Source organism: Salvelinus namaycush, chromosome 39 (assembly GCF_016432855.1).
Source record: "Salvelinus namaycush isolate Seneca chromosome 39, SaNama_1.0, whole genome shotgun sequence".
Taxonomy (NCBI): Eukaryota; Metazoa; Chordata; class Actinopteri; order Salmoniformes; family Salmonidae; genus Salvelinus; species Salvelinus namaycush.
Window position 1 is genome coordinate 12,411,399 of NC_052345.1, and position 22,633 is coordinate 12,434,031.

At 42.1% G+C, this 22,633-nt stretch overlaps 2 protein-coding genes across 2 annotated transcripts in view; both read left to right on the plus strand.

Moving 5' to 3' along the window:
• Positions 1–3,353: 3,353 nt before the first annotated feature.
• Positions 3,354–16,306, plus strand: LOC120032687 (cilia- and flagella-associated protein 52-like). Its single transcript, XM_038978883.1, has 14 exons — positions 3,354–3,414; positions 3,862–4,061; positions 4,277–4,413; positions 4,646–4,774; positions 4,941–5,040; positions 5,510–5,626; positions 5,731–5,831; positions 7,069–7,239; positions 7,648–7,796; positions 8,515–8,660; positions 8,936–9,087; positions 9,600–9,702; positions 14,486–14,597; positions 16,125–16,306. The coding sequence occupies exons 1-14, from the start codon at positions 3,354–3,356 to the stop codon at positions 16,304–16,306; spliced, it is 1,860 nt and encodes a 619-aa protein (XP_038834811.1).
• Positions 16,307–18,867: 2,561 nt separating this feature from the next.
• LOC120032811 (ubiquitin carboxyl-terminal hydrolase 43-like) overlaps positions 18,868–22,633 on the plus strand; it is a 134,859-nt gene continuing 131,093 nt past the window's right edge. The window contains exon 1 of the mRNA XM_038978994.1: positions 18,868–19,854. Within this exon, the coding sequence (XP_038834922.1) occupies positions 19,219–19,854 (636 nt within the window). The 5' untranslated portion in view covers positions 18,868–19,218. The remainder of the gene's footprint in view (positions 19,855–22,633) is intronic.

Genomic DNA, 22,633 nt, shown 5'->3' on the forward strand with positions numbered 1-22,633 from the left:
ATTGCTAAACAGCCATTTTCAAGTCTTGCCATGGATTTTCAAGATGATTTAAGTCAAAACTGTAACTAGGCCACTCAGAAACCTTCAATGTCATCTTGGTAAGCAACTCCAGTGTGTATTTGGCCTTGTGTTTTAGGTTATTGTCCTGCTGAAAGTGAATTTGTCTCCCAGTGTCTGTTGGAAAACAGACTGAACCAAGTTTTTCTCTAGGATTTTGCCTGTGCTTAGCTCTATTATGTTTATTTTTATCCTAAAAAAAAGCCCTAGTTCATGCCAATGACAAGCATACCCATAACATGATGCAGCACCACCATGTTTGAAAATATGAAGAGTGGTACTCAGTGATGTGTTGTGTTGGATTTGCCTCAAACATAATTTTCAGGACAAAAAGTTAATTTCTTTGCTACATTTTTTTGCAGTATTACTTAAGTGCCTTGTTGCAAACAGGATGTATGTTAAAAATAAAAATAAATTCTGTACAAGCTTCCTTTTTACTCTGTAATTTATGTTGGTATTGTGGATTTATGTTTGTGTTAGTTGATCCATCCTCAGTTATCTCCTATCACAGCCATTAAACTGTGTTTTAAAATCACCATTGACTGGGTGTATTGATACACCATCCAAAGTGTTAAATTAATAACTGCACCATGCTCAAAAGGGATATTCAATGTCCGTTGATGCCCAATAGGTGCCCTTCTTTGCGAACGATCGGAAAACCTCCCTGGTCTTTGTGGTTCAATCTGTACTCTAAATTCACTGCTCGACTGAGGGACCTTACAGATAATTGTGTGTGGGGTATTGAAATTGGGTATTGCACACGGAGTGAGTCCATGCAACTTATTGTGACTTGTACATTTTTACTCCTGAACTTATTGTGGCTTGTCATAACAAACATGTTGAATAGTTATTAACTCAAGACATTTCAGCTATTCATTTTCTATTAATTTGGAAACATTTCTAAAACTGGCTCTGTGTCAGGATCGATGCTGGAGACGAGAAGCAGGTACAGGGAGTGAACATTTAATAACCACGGACAGGAACGAGACAGAATACGGACAGTGTCTGGACAGGGGAAACAGAAACCACAATAATGTTGACACAGGGATGAAACAGAGGAAACAGACAGATATAGGGAAGGCAATCAAAACGTGAAGGAGTCCAGGTGAGTCCAATGAGCGCTGATGCGCGGAATGATGGTGACAGGTGTGCGTAATTAAGGGCATCCTGGCTCGCCAGAGAGGGGAAGCGGGAGCAGGCGTGACACTGTCTTCAACCTAGTGTTACGATGAGTGAAGGGGGGAAACCCAAGAGCGGACTCAGAAGAGGAAGCCGGGATGAATGCACAAAAAGGTTTATTGAGCACAGAGAAATAGGGAGTGCAGAACCAGGATAGCTCAGATGAGTTGCAAAAACCAGGAGTGTGGAGTACGGTTGGAGTTGGCTGAGTAGAACAGGGGAACAGGTCCGGAGGGGAATCCAAGGTAATGGTGGTGAGAGATATCCAGAGCAAGGTGGTTGGTGGTGAGATGTGGAACAGGAGACAGGAGCCAGAGAGGTAACTGCAAGGAGAGGACAAAAATGGTGTAAGGCCGGAAAACGAGCAAAGCAGCGCAACAGGATCTTGAGGATAGACAAAAGGCTAGAATGATAACTGATTGAGCAGAGATTACAATCTGGCAGAGATGAGTATATGTAGAGGTCTTGATTGATGGGACGATTTGCAGCTGGTAGGGATCTGCTCTGACTCCAGCACACCTGTCTCCAACCACACAATCACACCAAGAGAGAGAGAGAGTGTATACAGGGGGAGAACAGAAGGTTAGGACAACACAGGATGAACACCAGAGGGCGTAGTGGGCGCAGATGTGACACCTAGCTCCCTGGCTCGCTCCCTGGCAGTGACCAATCCATATAATTAGGAATTAGAATGCTAGAATGGACATGAACCTTCTTATGATGGTAATATAGTGTCAGGCATTTTGGTAAGGGAGTTGGTCAACCATGGTTTGCCAATGCTCTGATAAGAGTGTAAAACAATGAATTTATAAATTATCTGCACTGTATTTTTGTTAGCTAACCAGACAGTTTTTAGAGGAGTGATCCCATAAATGTTTCTAAATAACTGCCAATTGTCATGCCCTGACCGTAGAGAGCTTTTTATGTCTCTATTTTGGTTTGGTCAGGGTGTGATTTGGGTGGGCATTCTATGTTCATTTTCTATGTTTTGTATTTCTTTGTGTTTGTCCAGGTGTGGTTCTCAATCAGAGGCAGCTGTCTTTCGTTGTCTCTGATTGAGAACCATACTTAGGTAGCTTTTTCCCACATGGTTTTTGTGGGTAGTTATTTTCTGGTTAGTGTTTTGCACCTTACAGGACTGTTTCGGTTTAATTTATTCTCTTGTTATTTTTGTTATAGTGTTCAGTTCTAATAAAAAAAACATGATCACTTACTACGCTGCGCTTTGGTCCGACTACTCTTCATCCGACGACGACACCCGTTACACCAATATGCCAACATTCCGTTCAAACAATCAGTTGATGATAGGACTTAGACAAGTTGTAATTGCAACAAGTACTGATATTGTATCATATAATAACACTTTAGAATAAAATACAAATTTAGACATTTATGGTCTATTTACGTTTATGTTATAGGCTATTTATACAGAACATTTGTATAAAACCTGTCCATATAAACTGTATTTATAATTATATGATAATAGTTTAGGTTGACAATACTTATATTACATAATTTCTGATATATCATATGCCTTACTTTTTGTTTTCCTGCGTAAGTAAAAGAAGGAAGTGCATCACCTATGCCTTTACTGCATATTCATTCCAGACTGGTTTGGATTTCTCCCTAACCACAATAGCTTCCATTTTCACTCCATTCTGGAACTTTGAGGGTTTCTAATTTAATAGGATCTCTAGCCATGTCTAGATGGAATACAGCTTCTGTCAAATTGACTTCAAAAGTTTTTTTTTTTTTTGCATTATAGCTAACTCTTACCTTAACGTTTTTCCTAGCCTGCTACGTTAATTCTCCTAACCTGCTATGCAAGTTTTCTTAAACCTGCTACGAAAAGTCAATTTTGACGAAAGCTATAACCCTTCTAGACAAAACCGATCTCTATGGACCAATCACACTCCAAAGACGCACCCAAATTGCATGAGAAAACTACTACATCACCATAGAAACAGATCCAAACAAATGGTTAAGTTGCTAGGCAACGTTTGTTTGTCGAGATGGCAAATGAGCGAAAGGTAGCTGAAGCTCGATAAGATTTTACAAGCTTGAAGACTTGGTGTAAACACCTTCAAAATAAAAAAGAGGTGCAATTGTGTTGAATCATGGCTGGAGATGCGCAAGATATTCCACGGCTTGAGCTGGAGGCTGTGATTGGGTTCAATGGTAATGTAAAATATCCTGCCAGCCTTTTTAGCTAGCTAGCTAACATATTCAGCTGAGCTAACCAAGGTATCTGGTAACAAGTAATACTAACGTTAGCTAACGTTATTTGTTGCCCTGGGTGATATGGCTGTTGTCGCTAGGATCAGGGCATGCTATGGTAGCTACCTGTACCAGCTACTACTGTTGCTTGTTGCTAGTGGAGCTTTCAGCTGGTTTGTCATCTTTTCAATGTGTCTGAAGATAACTAAATAATTTGTCATGTGCTGTTCAGTTTATGGAAAGTATTCAGAAGTTTCCTTCAAAACTCTAATCTATCCATCATGTTTGTTTACCTTGATGAGTTTCTCCGGAATCCTTCAGAAGAGTAGGTTAAGTCATAATCATATCCTGATCTTTAGTTCTTGTCTAAAGCATGTCTTTACTTGCTTTTACTTTTTTTTTTGACAGGACATGTATTTTCTGGCCTCAGAGTGCACCCAGACAGAGAACACTTAATCTATCCTCTTGGTTGCACTGTTATTTTGAAGAGCCTGAAAGATGGCAAACAGGAGTTCCTCCATGGACACACCAACAACGTCTCCTGTGTCACTGTGTCCAAAAGCGGATGCTACATCGCTTCTGGACAGGTCACCTTCATGGGCTTCAAGGTAAACTAAAGACAGTGAAACTTTCTAGTATTAAGAGAGCAGTCATGTTTCGCCTCTTGATATCAGAGAGAGACAGACAGACAGAGAGGCAGACAGACAGACGTACAGACAGACACAGTTGGATGGAGGCACAGAGGAAGAGGCTACAGATGAATGTTGAACGTAAGAAACAAATGAATGGCAGTAGATTACAGAGTTAATCTATGTTGTTCCAGGCTGATCTGATCATCTGGGATTATGAGAAGAGATCGATCCACGCCAGACTACAGCTCCACAAAGCGAAGGTGGAGGGACTTGCCTTCTCCCCCAATGACAAGTACCTTGTCTCCCTGGGTGGACAGGATGATGGAAGGTAAGAGGTAGTTTAATGTAGCAGCATTTTGTTCCAGTCCCGCTATAACACACCTTATCCTACTAATCAGATGGTCCTCAGACCTTTGATTAGATGTTTCGATTGGTTAGATCCAACAGGCTTTGGATGATTGTGTCACTTTAAAAACTACTTTCACATTGGAAGAATTTCAACAGTAATTTGTAGGTTATACTACAGAACGGCTGTAAATGTGAATGGTTTGTGTTTTCAGCATTGTGGTGTGGAACCTTGAGAGCAAAGAAGCGATCTGTGGGAGCCCGGCCTCTGCCCACAGTGCGGGCCACTGCCTCACCATCGAGTACACCAACCACAGCGACACCATCTTCATCTCCGCCGGCAAGTGAGTGACTTACAGAGACTCTGGGTTGCTGTTAGAATAGAGTATTACTTTGTCAATCAGAACGGATCTTTATTGGACTTGAACACAACGCAGAATTATTAAATAAATACAGTTTATTATTAGTACTTTCGAATTAACACACTTGTAATATGTTGTTTCCCTGTAGTGGTACGATGCGTGTTTGGGAGCTAGACCTTCCAAATAGGAAGATCCGGCCTACGGAATGCCAGACAGGACAGCTGAAGAGGATTGTCAAATGCATTGAGGTGAACTAAACCATAGAAAGCAGACACAGCTCAAAGTAATAGTGGTACTGACTGAGTACCCACTGGGCACAGATGTCAATTCAACGTCTATTCCACGTTGGTTCAACGTAATTTCATTGAAATGATGTGTAAACAACATTAATTCAACCAGTGAGTAAATTGCACAATGGTGCCAAATGCCCCCCAAAATGATTTTGTACGACCCATTCTTAACCACTCAAAGTACGTTTTGAGACAAAGCAAAGGTAAACTATTCATCAATACTTGTTATGGTTTATTAATGAGGAAATCTGTAAACACACAAATTCAGGTTCCTGTTATTTTATTCACATGGTAATTGTCGTCTGAGGTCAATTGATCTCTGAATTAAAATAAAGATAAAGAATTTCCCGGCATATCAAGCAGCCTCTCAAAGTAGTACAGGTGGAGACGGAAAGCTTATTTCTAAGATGACCCCGTTGCATCACAGATCCCAGACGACGACCTTTTCTTTTACTGCGGAACCACCAGTGGTGACATCCTGATGGTCAACCTGAAGACCCGCCTCCTCAACAGCTGTGGGCCACGAAAACAGAAATTCAGCAAAGTGGGTTTATTCAGTGTCCTGAGTGACCTCCACATGTTCATATCTCTGAGATCCTACTGTAGTTGAGTTTTGGTACAGCTGTCCCTCTTGGCTTTTTGGTGCAGGGTGTCAACACACTGAAGGTGCTGAAGTCTGGGGACATCCTGGTGGGCTCTGGGGATGGCATGTTCACTTTGTGCTCGGGACCTAACTTCAAAACCATTAAGTAAGTAAGTACTGCAGGTTGACAGAAAATCAAGTTGTCTATATCAAATCAAAATCAAATGAAAGTTTATTGGTTGCGTACACAGATTTGCTGGTGCAGTGAAACGCTTATGTTACTAGCTCCAACAGTGAAGTAGAATGTCTCTCAAATACAATACTAATACACAAATAATCAAAACAAGAAATCAAGAAATAACAATCCAGGGGTAGATACAGTATATTAGAGTGAGCATGTGTGACAATTCAAAATATATACTGAACAAAAATATAAACGCAACATGCAACAATTTCAACAATTTTATTGAGTCACAGTTCATATAAGGAAATCAATCAATTGAAATAAATTCATTATGCCCTAATCTATGGATTTCTCATGACTGGGAATCAAGCCGATTGCAAGGTGGGCACTTTGACTGACAGATTGTATCGGTCATGTCATATTCCTGAGGTCTGGCGGGATGACCCAGGCTTCCAGTTCAGTGTAGATTTGTGTATATCTGTTCAGTGTATATTAGACAAGCGAACAACATTCACAACTTTTTCATTGTCAATAAATCCATTTTGCTCATATTCTTGATGAAGAATGTTGGTCAAGCTCACTTGTTTGAGACCACAAAATTAACCAAATCTGCTGAATAACGCAGCTAATAACTCTATATATAAATACTGTGATCAAATAAAAACAATACAATAAAGAAATTAGGAGAATAAATTATAAAGAAATGTATGTTGATTATAATTTATACACACTTTCTACCTGGTATTAGTAGTTTCAATTCAGAGCCAAGTATTTCTTTGCGTCCCATTCAGAACCTCCCACGACCCAAATTTGGGCCGCGACCCACCAGTTGAGAACCACTGGTTGATATCATCTATCTAAAACTGTCATATTGCATCCATACTGTAGCTTAGCCTATACATTAGAGTGGTTACATTTCTTCAGCCCGTCAGCTTCATGGCTACGAGGGAGTTTTTCCTAGCCACCGTGCTTGTACACCTGCATTGCTTGCTGTTTGGGGTTTTAGGCTGGGTTTCTGTACAGCACTTTGAGATATCAGCTGATGTAAGAAGGGCTTTATAAATACATTTGATTTGATTTGATTTGATGGCAAACCAAGAGGTGGGGCTGAGATTTTGTATACATTTTATAATACGGAGTTGGCCTTTATAACGCTATGTGTAGAAATACATAATGTACTCAATGCGGCATTCTGCCATTCATCATCTAACCCTCATAGGAAGGTTCAGCTGGAGGGGGGAGTGACGTCCATCGCTGTGAGAGGAGAGGGCCACCAGTTCTTTGCAGGAACGGAGGCGGCTCAGATCTACCGTTTTGGCTACACAGACTTCAAAGAGGAGCTGATCGCCACCAGTCACAACAGTGCAGTCAAAGACGTGGCCTTCCCTTTGTGAGTGACACCCTTCAAAATATAGGCACCCATTTAGAGACAAGATTACATACTGGACGTGATTCACTCTTTCCCCCCACAATGTTGGTTTATAGCACACATTCTATTATCACTACTACCTGATTGCCATATGTCAACTCAAATATATAGCTGTCTTTACCTATCTCCACCTCAAACATAGTCTATGCTGTCAAGAGAGACTGCCTAAAACAACATTGCTTTCGTCCTCCTTCATGCTTTGCCGTCATATCCCATTTACTCCCACCAGAGGGCGATATGACCATGTTTAAAGCATAAACATGTATTATAACCTATGTCTCTGGTACAAAGTAACTCCTGTTCCATAGACTAAAGTGCAGAATGACTGGCCACAAACTTATTCCAGCAATGTTTCTGAATCTCTCCCAGTGGCACGTCGGAGCTGTTTGCCACGTGTTCCCAGGATGACATCAGAGTGTGGCACGCTGAGACCTCCAAGGAGCTGCTGCGGATCTCCGTCCCCAACATGACCTGCAACGCCCTGGACTTCATGATCGACGGACACAGCATCATCAGCGGTAGGCAGGAACCAATAGTAGTCATTCAAAAAATGAACACACACACGCATACACACACTTGCACATACAGTACACACAGACACACACACACACACACACACACACACACACACACACACACAAGCATACACAGACGCATAGACACACACGGACACACACACACAGTATATGTGGTCCCTACGGGAATCAAAACCACATGTGGCTAGCACTACACTAGGGAGGGATGGTACGTCATCGACACAGCGTATGGCATTGTCTTAAGTTATGGAGCACACTAGCCTGTAAGATAATGACAGTATTTTTAATGCGAGGGTGTGAATGTGCCTGATATTCCTTCTCATTGTTGGAGCCTTGAATATTGAGTCATGATAATAATAAATGGTTTGATCCTCTACTGTACATTTTCATTCCAGCCATTTACAGTTAAGACACACGTCCAATGTACTACAATAGGGAGGGACTGAGCACACAATCTTCACAGTAGCCTGGATACCAGTCTGTTTGGGCCATCATGCCACTCCTTGCCACTCCTTGCCACTCCTTGTCATGCCAAAGACTGCCGAATGGCCACAGTGTTTGGCATGATAGCACAAATAGATCTGCTACTAGGCTATCTTCACAACACATTATGGCACAATCTCAGTATAGAAATACTTAGGAATGTCATGTATCGACTAGTCACATCTAATGTATTTTTCTTGTTCCAATTGTTTTACAGCCTGGAACGATGGGAAGATCCGTGTGTTTGCCCCAGAGACTGGCAGAGCCATGCTGGTCATCCAAAATGCCCACAGCATGGGCGTGACTGCCATCGCTGGCACCAGGGACTGCAAGAGGATCATTAGTGGAGGAGGAGAGGGACAGGTCAGATGAAAAGTCACCCCGGCATGGCACAGGACACCTTTTAGTCTATATTTAAATAGAGAGCATAGATTAAGAACCACCAGTATTAATTAACCACCACTTGAATGTGACATTTGTACACATATTTGAAGCTCTTCCTTTTCCCCCATCCTTCTCACAAAAAAACCTCCCAAAAAACACGTATTATTACATACATATTTAAAACAATGTTTTAGTGGTGTTCCTCAACAGCATCATTGTATTGAGTCCTAGTGCCAGTCTCTGGCCTGTTGTAGGTGCGTGTGTGGGAGATCCTGCTGGGCTGTCACCGGCTCATTGAGACCATGAAGGAGCACAAAGCCACCGTCACCAGCATCAAGATCAAGAGCAACGACAAGGAGTGTGTCACCGCCAGCTCGGATGGGGCCTGCATCATCTGGGACTTGGTGTGAGTTCAAATGCACATTCTCATGTATACACACACACACACACACACACACACACACACACACACACACACACACACACACACACACACACACACACACACACACACACACACACACACACACACACACACACACACACACGCATGGATGTATGCATGCTCAAATCCATAAACACATGTAGATGTGCAGACACACACACACACACTGTACACACTGTACACACACATACTATACACACACACACACGCATGGATGTATGCATGCTCAAATCCATAAACACATGTAGATGTGCAAGCAAGCAAGCCTTTATCCCTCTCTGTCTGATTGCATTGGCTTCCCACTGTGAGAGGCTTTCAACACACATAATTACTACCACTACCATTAATACCACTCCTCCATTCATGTGTTTCCTGTATTCAACATTCATTTCAAGTCTCATCTCCCTGGTACCCTCCCTGCTTCTCTAACTTCCCCTCTCCCTTCCTCTCCCTCTCTCCTCCTCCCGCTGCAGGCGTTTTGTGAGGAATCAGATGGTCCTGGCCAACACTCTGTTCAGAAGTGTGTGTTACCACCCTGAGGAGTACCAGATCATCACCAGTGGCACCGACAGAAAGGTTTGGAATTAGAAAAGACTCAGGTCCCTCTTGGTGCCACAACTCACTGGCAGCACACTGTAGCTAGCTGATGATTTCCCTGTGCAGCGTATGGTCCCCAGTCACCAGTCATGGAAAGTTAGAGAAGGCTGTTCTCCGTATTGAGGCATCCTTGTTAGCCTTCATCTCATCTCCAGATGTTAGATGTTCGAGATGAGCTCTGTTAGAGAGACGAGTATTGATGTGCTGTAGAAAGGCCATGTCAAGCTTGTACACATGCACACGTCAGCTGTGTCGTGTTTTGAAAAGTTTCCAAACCTTTTTTACCAGTCATATGCCACGATATACCAGTCATGCTGCCTGGTGTATGTAACACCTCTTTACGCCTTGATTACCTATAATAAAAACATAAGGTGCGAGTCGAGGTTCACAATAGCTCCTCTTCAATATGCACCTTAATATCCATTCATCACAAGCTCTACAGACTAATAAGGCCCGTATTGTTGGCTCAACACCACGCTGTGAGGTGAGGACAAACTGTACTGATTAGCGAGGACTGTGAATGCGCTGAGACTGAAAAAAGAGAGATTGAGAAAATGAGGAGAGGAAAAAAGAGAGACTGAGAAAATGAGGAGAGGAAAAAAGAGAGAGACTAGAAAGAAAGTGCTCTGGCTCTCGCGCCTTCCTGCGGATGCGATGCCTGCCTATGCCATCCAAGTGCCCGTGTGCCAGATACACCATCTGCTCGCTCCAGGACACAGGCGCTCTGTCTGGGGTGAGCAAACAGTAACACACACAGATACATACGCACACACACACACACACACACACACACACAAGAAAGAAAGAAAGAGAGAGAGAGAGAGAGAGAGAGAGAGAGAGAGAGAGGGGGGGGGGGGGGGGGGGGGGACAGGAAGAGAGGGATTGGATGCAGCAGCTCCTTGGCTCAGAGTTCAGTCAGTGGTAGAGGGTCTTTGGGGACAGCTTCACACTCTCCAGTCTGTCGGATGGACGGAGACAACAGAACGGACTAATGCTGCTGGTGGTTCTGTGGTGGGGTCAGCCAGAAGCCTCTTGTGATGATGACCCAGCACTCCTGGGTGTTGGTTCCAGTTTGGGCTGATTGTGATGTAGGGCCATCCGTGTCTTGGGATTGATCCTGTGTTATTTATTATTAGCTATTGTGGCATGTCAGTTATCAGAGGCATGGTATATAGGCTGCTGTGGCCTTCCCATTGTCCAGCACTAATAGGACAATAAAGACCTTCTGAAGTATTCCGTTTAAAAGAGAGCGCTCTTGAACATCCTATAACTTCTTTGTTTGACTAATGTCCTTGAGATGTTCAATTAAAAGAGGGGGATTATATTTTGTTGGCGAGAGGTACTGTGTGTGTAAATGGATTAGCATGGTCAAATACATGGCTGAGCGTAGCATCGGGATAAATGGAAGCCCACACAGTAGCTAAGAAGGCTTTATCGATGTACAGCCCTTCATAAGTGGGTTACTGTCCTCAGTGATGTATTGCCTCAACATATAGGTGGAATTACACAACACTCTACACACAACAGAGTGAAAATATAGACTCATCTTGGCACAGCATGTATTCATGTTTTCAACATACTGGTATTGAAATGACACAACACATACTGTACCGTAAGATTTCACTAAAGACTAGACATTTAATCTCGATTTGGCACAGTGGTGTAGCTTTCAATGCATTGTAATGATTGTAGGACCTATAGCTGAAGCTAACCTTGCTAGGCAATTAGTATTTAAAGTTCCAATGCAACCGTTTTTATCGAAATATCAATCATTTCTGGGTAACAACAAGCACTTTACTGTGAATGTTTTAAATTTAAATGGTCAAAAATAATAAATAATTGCTTCTTAGCAAAGAGCAATTTCTCAAGCAATAATTTTGTTAGGACTGTCTGGGAGTGGTCTGAGTGAGTGGCCTAATTGGATGAGCCTAATTGGAGGGATATGTAACCTGAAAACTAGCTGTTATTGGCAGAGAGGTTTGAAATGATCTTTGTTATTGGTCTATTAACTTAAACCGCCTGGCCAAAACGCCATCCCATCAAAACAGGCAGAAATGTCAAGCGGTCTTTTCAAACAGCTCTTACACTAAAAGGGCATTATTATCATTTTCACAATTGTACAGTATTATTCCAGCCTCATAGTGTGTAAATATATATAAAACACTGACTGCACTGTGCCTTTAAAGCAAGAGTCGTTCCATGTCATTTCAGCAAGCCATGACACCCACCCCCTCAGATTGTTCTGAAATTGTTTCTGTAGTTAGAAACAGGTACGATTAGCATTCCTGAATCATTACTTTGCTGAAATTCAATGTTATATCTGAGAAATTAAGCTAATTGATTGCATCCAAATTGGCCATTTTAATTGATAGGATTCAGATAATATTCAATAAATTTAGTACCCAACATCCGATTTGGACCAAACCTCTTCTTACTAATGAGAAAAATTTGGTATCCCAAAAAATAGTAAAAAGCCACCCACGGGCCCCACACACCCCATGCCAATCCCACCCCAACAACCAGTATACAGTATCAGTTCTCTGTTTGACAAGTAGAATGAAACTGTGGCTTGGAGTACTGCTTCTCAATACTGTAATGTATTCCCTGTGAATCTGGTGATGTTTTTTCCCAAATGTTCAGAGAAATGAATCATTGAAGTCACTTGCATTATTTACCATAAAGAAGTGTGAAAGTACCATATTTTGACCACTAGATGCTGCTATAGTTCCTGCTATACCGCCACACTCCTTTGTCTATTTTGCTGGTTTCTTGTGTTTATTAAATACATTTCCTTTGCAACTTTGGGTAGAAAACCAGTAGATTTGGCTCATTATGAAAAGAAATTGTGTGGTCATCCTCACAATTCAAGCCAGTCAATTCAATGTGTCCTTCTCTTAGCAACTTAATGCTTCAACCTAACTCTCCTTTAATAGTAGCCACATGCTAGCCTTGGATGTAATTAATTTCTGGTGGATGTTGCCGTGGATGGCAGCCAGGTTCTACAGGAGAAGGGAGGGAACACAGATGGGTGAGGGTGACTCGGCCACTCTCACACAGGTGCTGGTCTCAAATAAGCCCTCCATGACACCAGGAGAGGGGAGAGAGGTCGTGACTAGAGAATCAAACTGGATTTGAACCCATTCCCTATATGACACAACACAAGCAATACTGGAGAGAGGGAGCGTTGTGTCTGCTACTGGGCTAACTCTTCTCCCTCTCACTTTTTTGTCATATCTTACCTCATATGATAGCCAGTGATTTGATTAAGATTCAAATAATGTAAGCTAGTTGCTGCTGGTATTGAGGGGTTTTTCTTTCTTTCATTATGCTGACCAAAAATGTTATTTCATAAAGTGAATGAATGCACGTAAAGAACTTTGGATTTTTCCATTTAATTTCAATCATATTGAAAATATCACGTATGCATAAATGATGGTTGTCAGTCATTATGTTGACCATATGTTTTCACAATGAATGATGCATGTAAAGAACCTTGAGCCTTTCCATTTGAATTATACTGAAGAACAGTCCTGACTGTTGTGTATTTCTCAGTAATGTCTAACAAATGTGTTTTCCAGTCAGTAAGCTTTTCCATTGAATTTGAATTATATTGAGGTACAAAAGTATTTTTTACCATCCCACAAAAATGTGTCTCTTAGGCTGCCTCTTTGCTCTGAGCACTGTTTTTCATTTTTAAAACTATAAATACCTTGTTGTTTTTTTGCCATTTGTTTCTCTTCAATCCCATTACTGCAAACTGTATTTGATATGTCTTTGTGAGATTACATTTCCTCAGTCCCATAATGCATTATGTTTGTGGTCTTACTAAGAGATGAAATCCAGTCCGAGAAGCTATTCTCATAAATGCTATTCTGAGCTCTCTCCCATGTAACATTACTTGTTTCATTGCATACAACTGGAGTTTTTTTCTGATAGGCCGACGCCTTTCTGATGAATCCTCTGAACTGGTTTATTCAGATATACTAGACATTTTCTCACTTCTGTGTGAGGAGATTGCGTTGGTTATTGTAATATTCACTCTATAGCCTAAACATTGACTCGTTGATGATTCGATTTTCAGTTAATAAAGCCCGTTGTGCATATAAAGAAATCATTCATTTCCAGGTACAATCAGTTTTGGCCAGTTCCAATACTTAAAATCACAAATGGTTGAGTTATGTGCTGCCCGTCAGTTAAGCTGCCAGTCTCCTCTTCCTTGATACCTGAAGAAGCACTCACATGCTGCATTTGAATGTCCTCTCATATGCGTCAGTTAGTTTGTAGTTGTAATTAGCGTTGTCATAAAAATAACAAGAAAGGACCTCGCTTGTGTGTGTGGGGAGATTGTGGCATTACTGTGCGGCTGTAAATAAACTTCAAATAACAATTGAGCCTTTGAGAGGCGCAAGTCTTTGACAGCTGCAAACCCTCGGGACGATTAACTCTCATTTAGAGTCACAAACATGTTGTTTTAACTGTGGCGGGTGCACGGAAACTTGATAGGCTCTCTCCGGCCTCATTTACATATAGTGGAATAATGACGATAGATAATTCAGTGAGGCAGAATTACTATACTATGAACGAACAGAAGACATACAAGGAGTGGCGTTCATACTTACTAAAACACTGTGATGCATGGTCATTTTCATAATTTCTTGTAATTTAACATAGAATATGTCAAATAAACTAATCTGACAAGTCTTATATGTACAAGCTCTCTCATTCATATTCCATATACCTGAATGGCCTTCTTCTTTCCCAGATTGGTTACTGGGAGGTGTATGACGGATCTGCCATCAGAGAACTGGAGGGCTCCCTGTCAGGAGCCATCAATGGCATGCACATATCACAGAACGGACAGCACTTTGTCACTGGTACAGTACCCTTTACATTGGTTTTGTTGGCTGAGTTGAAGAGGTAGAGCATGAGTTGATTTGTGATCTCGCCAACTTTTTGGCGTGACATTGACATAGGAGTTGGCACAGCTCCAACAGATCTAGGACTAGGTGTCACGTTTGTTATAATGGACGGACCAAGGCGCAGCGTGATTAGAGTTCCACATCTTTTATTTCGTGAAACTTAAATAAAACAATAAACAAACAACGAAACGTGACATCCGTGGTGCTACATGCACGTACACAAAATGCAAGTGGGAACAGGGACACCTTAAGTATGATCCCCAATCAGAGACAACGACAGTCAGCTGCCTCTAATTGGGAACCATACTCAATCCCAAACATAGAAATAAATCGACTAGAACACCCCCTAGTCACGCCCTGACCTACAACACCATAGATAACCAAGGGCTCTCTATGGTCAGGGCGTGACAGTACCCCCCCAAAGGTGCAGACTCCGGCCGCAAAACCTGAAACCAAATGGGGAGGGTAGGGGGGTGACTAGTGTCGGTGGCGGCTCCGGTGCGGGTCGTAGCCCCCGCCCAGACCCCGGATCCGGCCATGGCGCCGGGCTGAACGCCGTGCCTGGACTGGACTGGACATCGGCGCAGAGGAGGGCTCCGGCCATGGAGCTGGGTTGGACACCGTGCCTGGACTGGGCACCGGCGCAGAGGAAGGCTCCGGCCTTGGAGCGGGACTGGACGCCGTGCCTGGACTGGGCACCGGCGCAGAGGAAGGCTCCGGCCTGGGGAGGCGCACTGGAGGCCATGTGCATGGAGCCGGCACATGTGGCACCGGACTGGTGACAGGCACTTCAGGCCGGATCCGGGGTCTGGGCGGGGGCTACGACCCGCACTGGAACCGCCACTAGTCAACCACCCTACCCTCCCCATTTGGTTTCAGGTTTTGCAGCTGGAGTCCACACCTCTGGAGTCCACACCTTTGGGGGGGGGGGGGGGGGGGGGTACTGTCACACCCTGACCATAGAGAGCCCTTGGTTCTCTATGGTGTTGTAGGTCAGGGCGTGACTAGGGGGTGTTCTAGTCGATTTATTTCTATGTTTGGGATTGAGTATGGTTCCCAATTAGAGGCAGCTGATTATCGTTGTCTCTAATTGGGGATCATACATAAGGTGTCCCTGTTCCCACCTGCATTTGTGGGATATTGTTTTGTGTGAGTGCATTCAGCACCACGTTGTTCACGGTCGTTGTATGTTTATTGTTTAGTTTTGTTTCACTGAAAATAAATATGTGGAACCCAACTCACGCTGTGCCTTGGTCCGTCCTTGATAACAGCCGTGACACTAGGCTACTGTTGACTACCATCAATCAATGACAGCACATGGTCTGTCCATTAAATATCCCTGTATCGACGCTCAATAGCTTGGGACTATCGTGAAGAGCACTTGGTTGAGCGTGACTTCACCCAGCATGTGGTTGGATCAATGTTTGTAGGCTTTGCAGTAGAAATTAACATGGTATATGTGTCTCTGCTGGCCCACTTCAGGTGGAGATGAGAAGCTGGTGAAGGTGTGGGACTACTCGGAGGGCGAGGTGACCCACGTGGGCGTCGGCCACAGCGGCAGCATCACCAGCGTCACGATCTCCTCCAACAACAGGAGCATGGTGAGCACCAGTGTCGACGGGGCCGTGCTCCGATGGAGGTACCCCCATCCCTCCTCTCCCTAGAGTGCCTCCCGGATCCCAGGAGAACAGAGGGTCAAAAAAACATGACCCTATGACCTTTGACCCACCTACCCTACAAACTTTTAACTTTTGACCTTGACCCTGCCCAGTCCCAATACACACCTGTCCTCACACCAAACAACTCCGAAGAAGTCATGAACACTGCCAGTAATGCCATAGAGCAAATGTTTCATTCATTCATGAAAATAAATTGATATAATTTTGATTGTGCGATATTGACTGAAGTATGCATTACTAGCTACATTTTGCTTGTTGAAGGTAATTGCATAGTTTTTGTGTGGTATTCGCCATACTCTAATAATGTACTGCATCAACAAACTTGGCAGACACACGTGTTCTAATATGCATGGAATTAACCAAATAATTTGACTTGGGGGCTCTTAACCTCATCAATGCAAAGCTGGATATTGTAGTCACATAAAGATACTCATCTGCTCATCATAACCTTGAATAGCATTCTCTCTGATTTTCTATGGGAAGAACAGAAGTGATTGTGTCACCCCCCTTTTTCCCATTAATACACAGTGAATGTAAAAAGGCAGGCTACACAGTACATTAAATGCATATTTCATACAGATATGACTGTCTTATATGCGTGTCGTGTGGTAAAGAAGAGAAAGAGAGACGACGAAGCCCAGATTCACAGGCACTTTAGCACACCGCTGCTGTCAGCTAATCTATCACTGGAGATTCCCCAGAGACTTCGGTAAGGTGTAGGTGTGTATGTGTGTGCGCGCTCAGGTGTGTGTGTATGTATATGTGCATGTGTGAGTATGTGTGTGTGTGACCAGCGAGCTTCTTGGAATGCCTCCATCTTCCCAAACGCATTCCCCTCTCGACTGCTCAGAAGCTCAAAACGCAATAATTAATAGCTACCCCACTAGTCCGCTACCCACATAAAGAGAGAGAGCAAACCTGCAGTACGCTATGGACGGACCAAGTCAGCAAAACATAACCTACACCCCAGCTCTGTAAAATAGGGCATCCCATCCAACTGCCCATGCACGCACGCACACACACTGAATACCCAGGAGGCCATGCTAGAAGATCAGAGTAATGTATAGCCCTATATGGAAGAGTTTGAGTTTCTGACTCATTGCAGAAGTTTGGAAGCGGGGGCTGCAGAGTGCAGACTCCTCAGAAATACAAGGTTTCCGTTTACACTGCAATAATACGCGAGGTTATAACAATATTGCAAGAGAAATATGAATATTATACATCTGCTTGAGTAAATCAGCACATATGGATCACTAAATCCAATCTATGGTCTTGGCGAGCTGTGAAATTAAAACCGAAACTGATTGAGAATATCAGCAGTGTATGTCCTCTGCGGTACAAAACATGCACTACCAAGTAGCATTAAGACCATTTATTCTCTGTGTCTTTCCCATCATTCAATTTCTCCACGTGTGTGTGTCTCCAGATTGCAGTGAGGCAGGGGGATATGCCAGCCTGACAAATTATTTTTAGGACATTTGTTTGATAGTCGTGATGAATAATCCAATCAAAGTTGATTGGTCGTGTACACAGATTTGCAGACGTAATCGCAGGTGCAGAAAAATGCTTATGTTTCTAGCTCCAACAGTGCAGTAATATCTCCAACAGTGCAGTAATATTTCCAACAGTGCAGAAATATCTCCAACAGTGCATTAAAATCTCCAACAGTGCATTATTAGATGAGGCATTCCATCAGAGGATAGGATAGTGCAGGTGCAGTCTATTAGTGTGCCATCACCAGGATGCAGAACAATCTCTGCCTAAAACAGTAGGGGGCTCCTACACACCTCAAAAATATCATTATTTTCTGTTGGGACCATGTTGTAACAGAGTACATGCACCTTAGCCTACTCGTATCATGCCAATATAGATAACAGTAAAAAATTCAGACCTTGAATTGCTCTGATACAAAATGGGTTCAGTATTTGTTAATATAGGCCTACAGAACGCTTGTAATAGTTTTGATTAAACAATATACAATAGTCCTTATCGTGCATCTAATTATAAGGGAAGCTTATAAGCCTGTTACTAAATGAGTGTCAGCAAGCTTGTTCAAGTTGTCATTAAGCCGAATATCCATCAGTTGTCCTGTCACTACGTGCGCCATCTTCAATGTGGAACACTTTAATAAATGGAACACTAGTCACGTTAATAATGTTGACATATTTTGCATTACTCATCTCATATGTATATACTGCATTCTATACTTTTCTACTGTATCTTAGTCTATGCCGCTCTGACATTGCTTGTCCATATATTTATATATTCTTAATTCCATCCCTTTACTTAGATTTGTGTGTATTGGGTATATGTTGTTAAATTGATAGATATTACTTGTTAGATATTACTGCACTGTCGGAACTAGAAGCACAAGCATTTCGCTACACCCGCAATAACATCCGCTTAACACTTGTATGTGACCAATAAAAAGGGATTTGATTTAATATAGTCTAAAATTGTAGGAGGGCGGGAATAACGCGCACTATCCACCACACAGAAAACCACTCCAGCAGCGCTCGGAGTGGCGAGGGAGGGAGAGAGAAAGACCGCCAGCTGTATGTGCCTAGTAAGCGACGAGGAAGTACTGAGCCTCACTACGACCGAGGACCATGGAGTTGAAGACAACTCACCTAAACGGTGGTTACTGGTTACAGGTGCCCGCTGCTTCACCATTTTACCAGCGAAACAATATGACAAGGGCGCGCCGAGACCTGGCGGGAATTACCGGAATGTTTGAGGGACATTGTTTAGTCATGTGCCTAAACCACGGTATTGTCTATTAGCGGAGACCGGAGTGGTTTCGAGAGGAGGAGGGGTAAGGGCAGACAGGTAGGAGTCTATTGCTTCAGTAGTTGTTTCGTTTTTACTTCTTGTTACCTGGTAAATAACCAACCACCATGGATAGCCACAGGGAGAGTAAGATGAGGAAACAGTCCATGAAAACCAAATCTACAAAACGCAAAGAGAAGAAATACAAAGCCGGGAAGCTTTTCAGAAGGAAATCGTTGAAGTCCGTTGGGAATTTTATGAGCAGGATACTGAAAACTTTGGGAACTTTGGCACACTTTGGCGACGTCGAGCCACCTGACGGTGAGGATGATGATGGCGGGTTCAGAGACAGCGCCGCGTGCACGTTGAGTGCCAACTCAGGGAATTTTAATAAAGATGAACTTCAGGTCTCGAGGGAGATTAAGGTGAAGAAGAGCGCCTCAACTTTGTCTTCTCATGGATCTATAAAAGACAGGCTGTCGTGGTGCTATGGCGACAAAACTCCTGGAGTCCTTGGGTTGAAGAATCATGGAAACACTTGTTTCATGAATGCGGTGGTTCAGTGCCTCAGTAATACGGACCTGCTGGCCGAGTACCTTGGTTTGGAACAATACAAGTCTGATGTGTGTCAGGGAAGAGTAAACGGAATTGTAAAAAACGAGGACGCGCAACTTGCCAGGGGTGAGGTGACCACACAATTGGCATCCTTGGTGCGGGCGCTTTGGACCCTTGAATATACCCCTCAACTGTCCGTGGAATTCAAGGTGAGTCGCTTGTGTAAAAACACTTCAAACACAACTCATGTTTGAGGCTTAATTGGTTCATTTCCATAACAGTACCCGCTCTTGTTCACCTATAGACCTATTTACTGCTTCAGTGCGACTCTGATCGTGACAAATGTTCAAAGCTCGGAGCAATCGCGTGCCCACCGAGTCGGCTACAGTTTCCAGCGCAGCATTTAATTCTAAAAGGATTGGAATTTGCGAATGATTCAAAAACAAAATAAATATTTAACTAAAGAGAACACATCGTTCCTTTCACATGAGGGTTTGTCATAGTAATAACAGTAGGCCTATGTGTGGGCGGCTATATCAACGGTTAGACTCAACAGGTTTCCACTGGGCACAAGCTGGTTGAATCAACGTTGTTTCAACATAATTTGTCAACGTATTGTGTTGTGGAATCTACGTGGAAAATACATTGGATTTGAAAAAAATCATCAATGTCTTTTTGAGGGTGAAATTTCAACCACAGGAGTATGTCATCATTGTAACCAATTTTCAACATAGACATACCTTGTATGTGCTAAAATATGTTGAATTTGTAACAATGTCAGATCTTCAATGTTATATCCACAATCAGCAAAATACAATAAGCTGGAGAGTTGATTTATCTACAGCCATTCATTTGGTCTCCCATTCAGGGTTTTAATATTTGTCACTGTCTACTATCACTGACTATTACTTATTGTAGGAATGATTATTGAGAGATCTCCTAATAGCTAAATATATTTGCTGTTGCTATCGAAGTCATTCCAATGGGTAGGTTTAACAAAGTAAATGAAATGTAATCATACTTCATAAGTCATACATTGTATCATCAATGATACTATTTAGGCCTATATAGCATTTGCAAAGTCATCAACAGCTATTGTTTCAATTCAACCCAGGGTTCAACTAAAAATAGATAATACATAGATTTGGTAGATTTCACTTGTAATCTTCAAGTTAATCATACATATGTTGGATTCACCTCTATCTCAACCAAAAATCGAAGTTAAAGAATAGGATTAAGTCAAACTTTATTTAAAGTGCATTTAAAGTTAGATTAGATTTAGTCTTATTCTTTAACTTACATTTTTGGTTGAGATGGAGACGTGAATACAACATATCAATTATTAATTTGTAGTCAAACTGGATATTGAATAGTGTGGTTGTCAACGCAACCAAATATCAACATTTGAAGGAGAAGTATCTTCTGCTTGGATAGTTCCATCTGTGCCACTGACTTAGTCTGGCTTTAGTTCCAGTTTGTCTACTAATTAATAATTTATATGTTGGATTCACGTCTCCATCTCAACCAAAAATCTATGTTAAAGAATAGGACTAGATATAATCTAATCAAACTTTAAATGCACTTTAAATAACGTTTGATTTGGTCCTGTTCTTTAACTTTGGCTCTTGGTTGAGATGGAGACATGAATCCAACATATCAATTATTAATTTATAAACAAACTAGAATTAAAGCCGGATTAAGTCAGTGACAACCAAACACAATTTAACATCACTTCTGCTAAACAGTAAATAACCTATTAACTTGTCGACAAGTTAACTAATGATAGGTTGGATTCACATCTCCAAATAAACCCAAAATACAGTTTAAAGAATAGAATTAAGCCAGTGGCTCAGATGAAACTATCCAAGCATTAGATATCCTTACATTTTGATATTTGGTTGTGTTGTCAACCAAACACAATTCAATATTACTTTTGTTATACAGTAAATAGCCTAAAGTCAAGGCTCTTTCAAACGAAACAACATTTATTCAACTTTAAAATGAGTCACACGTCATTGGTGACATTTTGAGGTTAGCCTACTGTAACAAAAATGTTCTTATGTAATCATAGAAAGTGTGCATGTTTCAAGATAGCATGCAGATGTCCCAGGTCTGTGGAGAGCTTTACAAGTGCTATAATAATCTGTGCAGAATATCAAACAGCATTGATCACTTGCTCTATGTATTTTTAATGTAATCTCAACTGCAATCCAGGTCATTGGTTTGTGGTTTTAGATGAAGCACAGTAATAACACATTAAGTTGTTGTATAAATCCAAAATATCTGACATGGCATTCCCATTTGAACTTTGTTGTGCTTTTAAATGCTTGAAAGCAGCAGCGATAACACATTTAAATGACAACTAAATCAAAATTCAGACATTGTTTTCCCAATGGAATTTGGTTGTGCTTTTATATGGTTGAAAGCATAGTGATAACACATTGGGAATTCAACAAACTTCTGGCTGTCTTTATGAGTGAGTGAATAAAGGTTGAAATCTTATTGATCAACCTCTCAGCCAAATTTTACCCACATTTCCACACTGAAATGACGTGGTGTGCCTAGTGGGTTGTGACAGCTAAGACCAGAAGCATTTTAGCTAACCCTACGCCTAAACCGTTTCCTAACCTTAACCTACAGTAAGTCTCCTAACCTGCCACGTTAATTATCTTAATTAACCTGCTGCGTAAATTCTCTTAACCTGCTGCGAAAAAGTCATTTCTGGTCGTAGCTGTACTCCCTCTAGTCAGAACCGACTCAACAGTTCTCACGTCCTATTTCCGTGTAAGCAGACAGGTAGCATTTCAGGGGAGGAGCCTGTGGCATTGGTCAAAAAATGTGAGACATGTACTAGCAGTACAGGCAGTGTCAAAACTCCCATATGTTTGGATTCGGGTTCTCTTTTTCTTTCCCCCCAACACAAACATGGTCCAAACCATGTGTCAATGCCTATTGCCTAATGACCATTGACCACACATCAGGGCACAT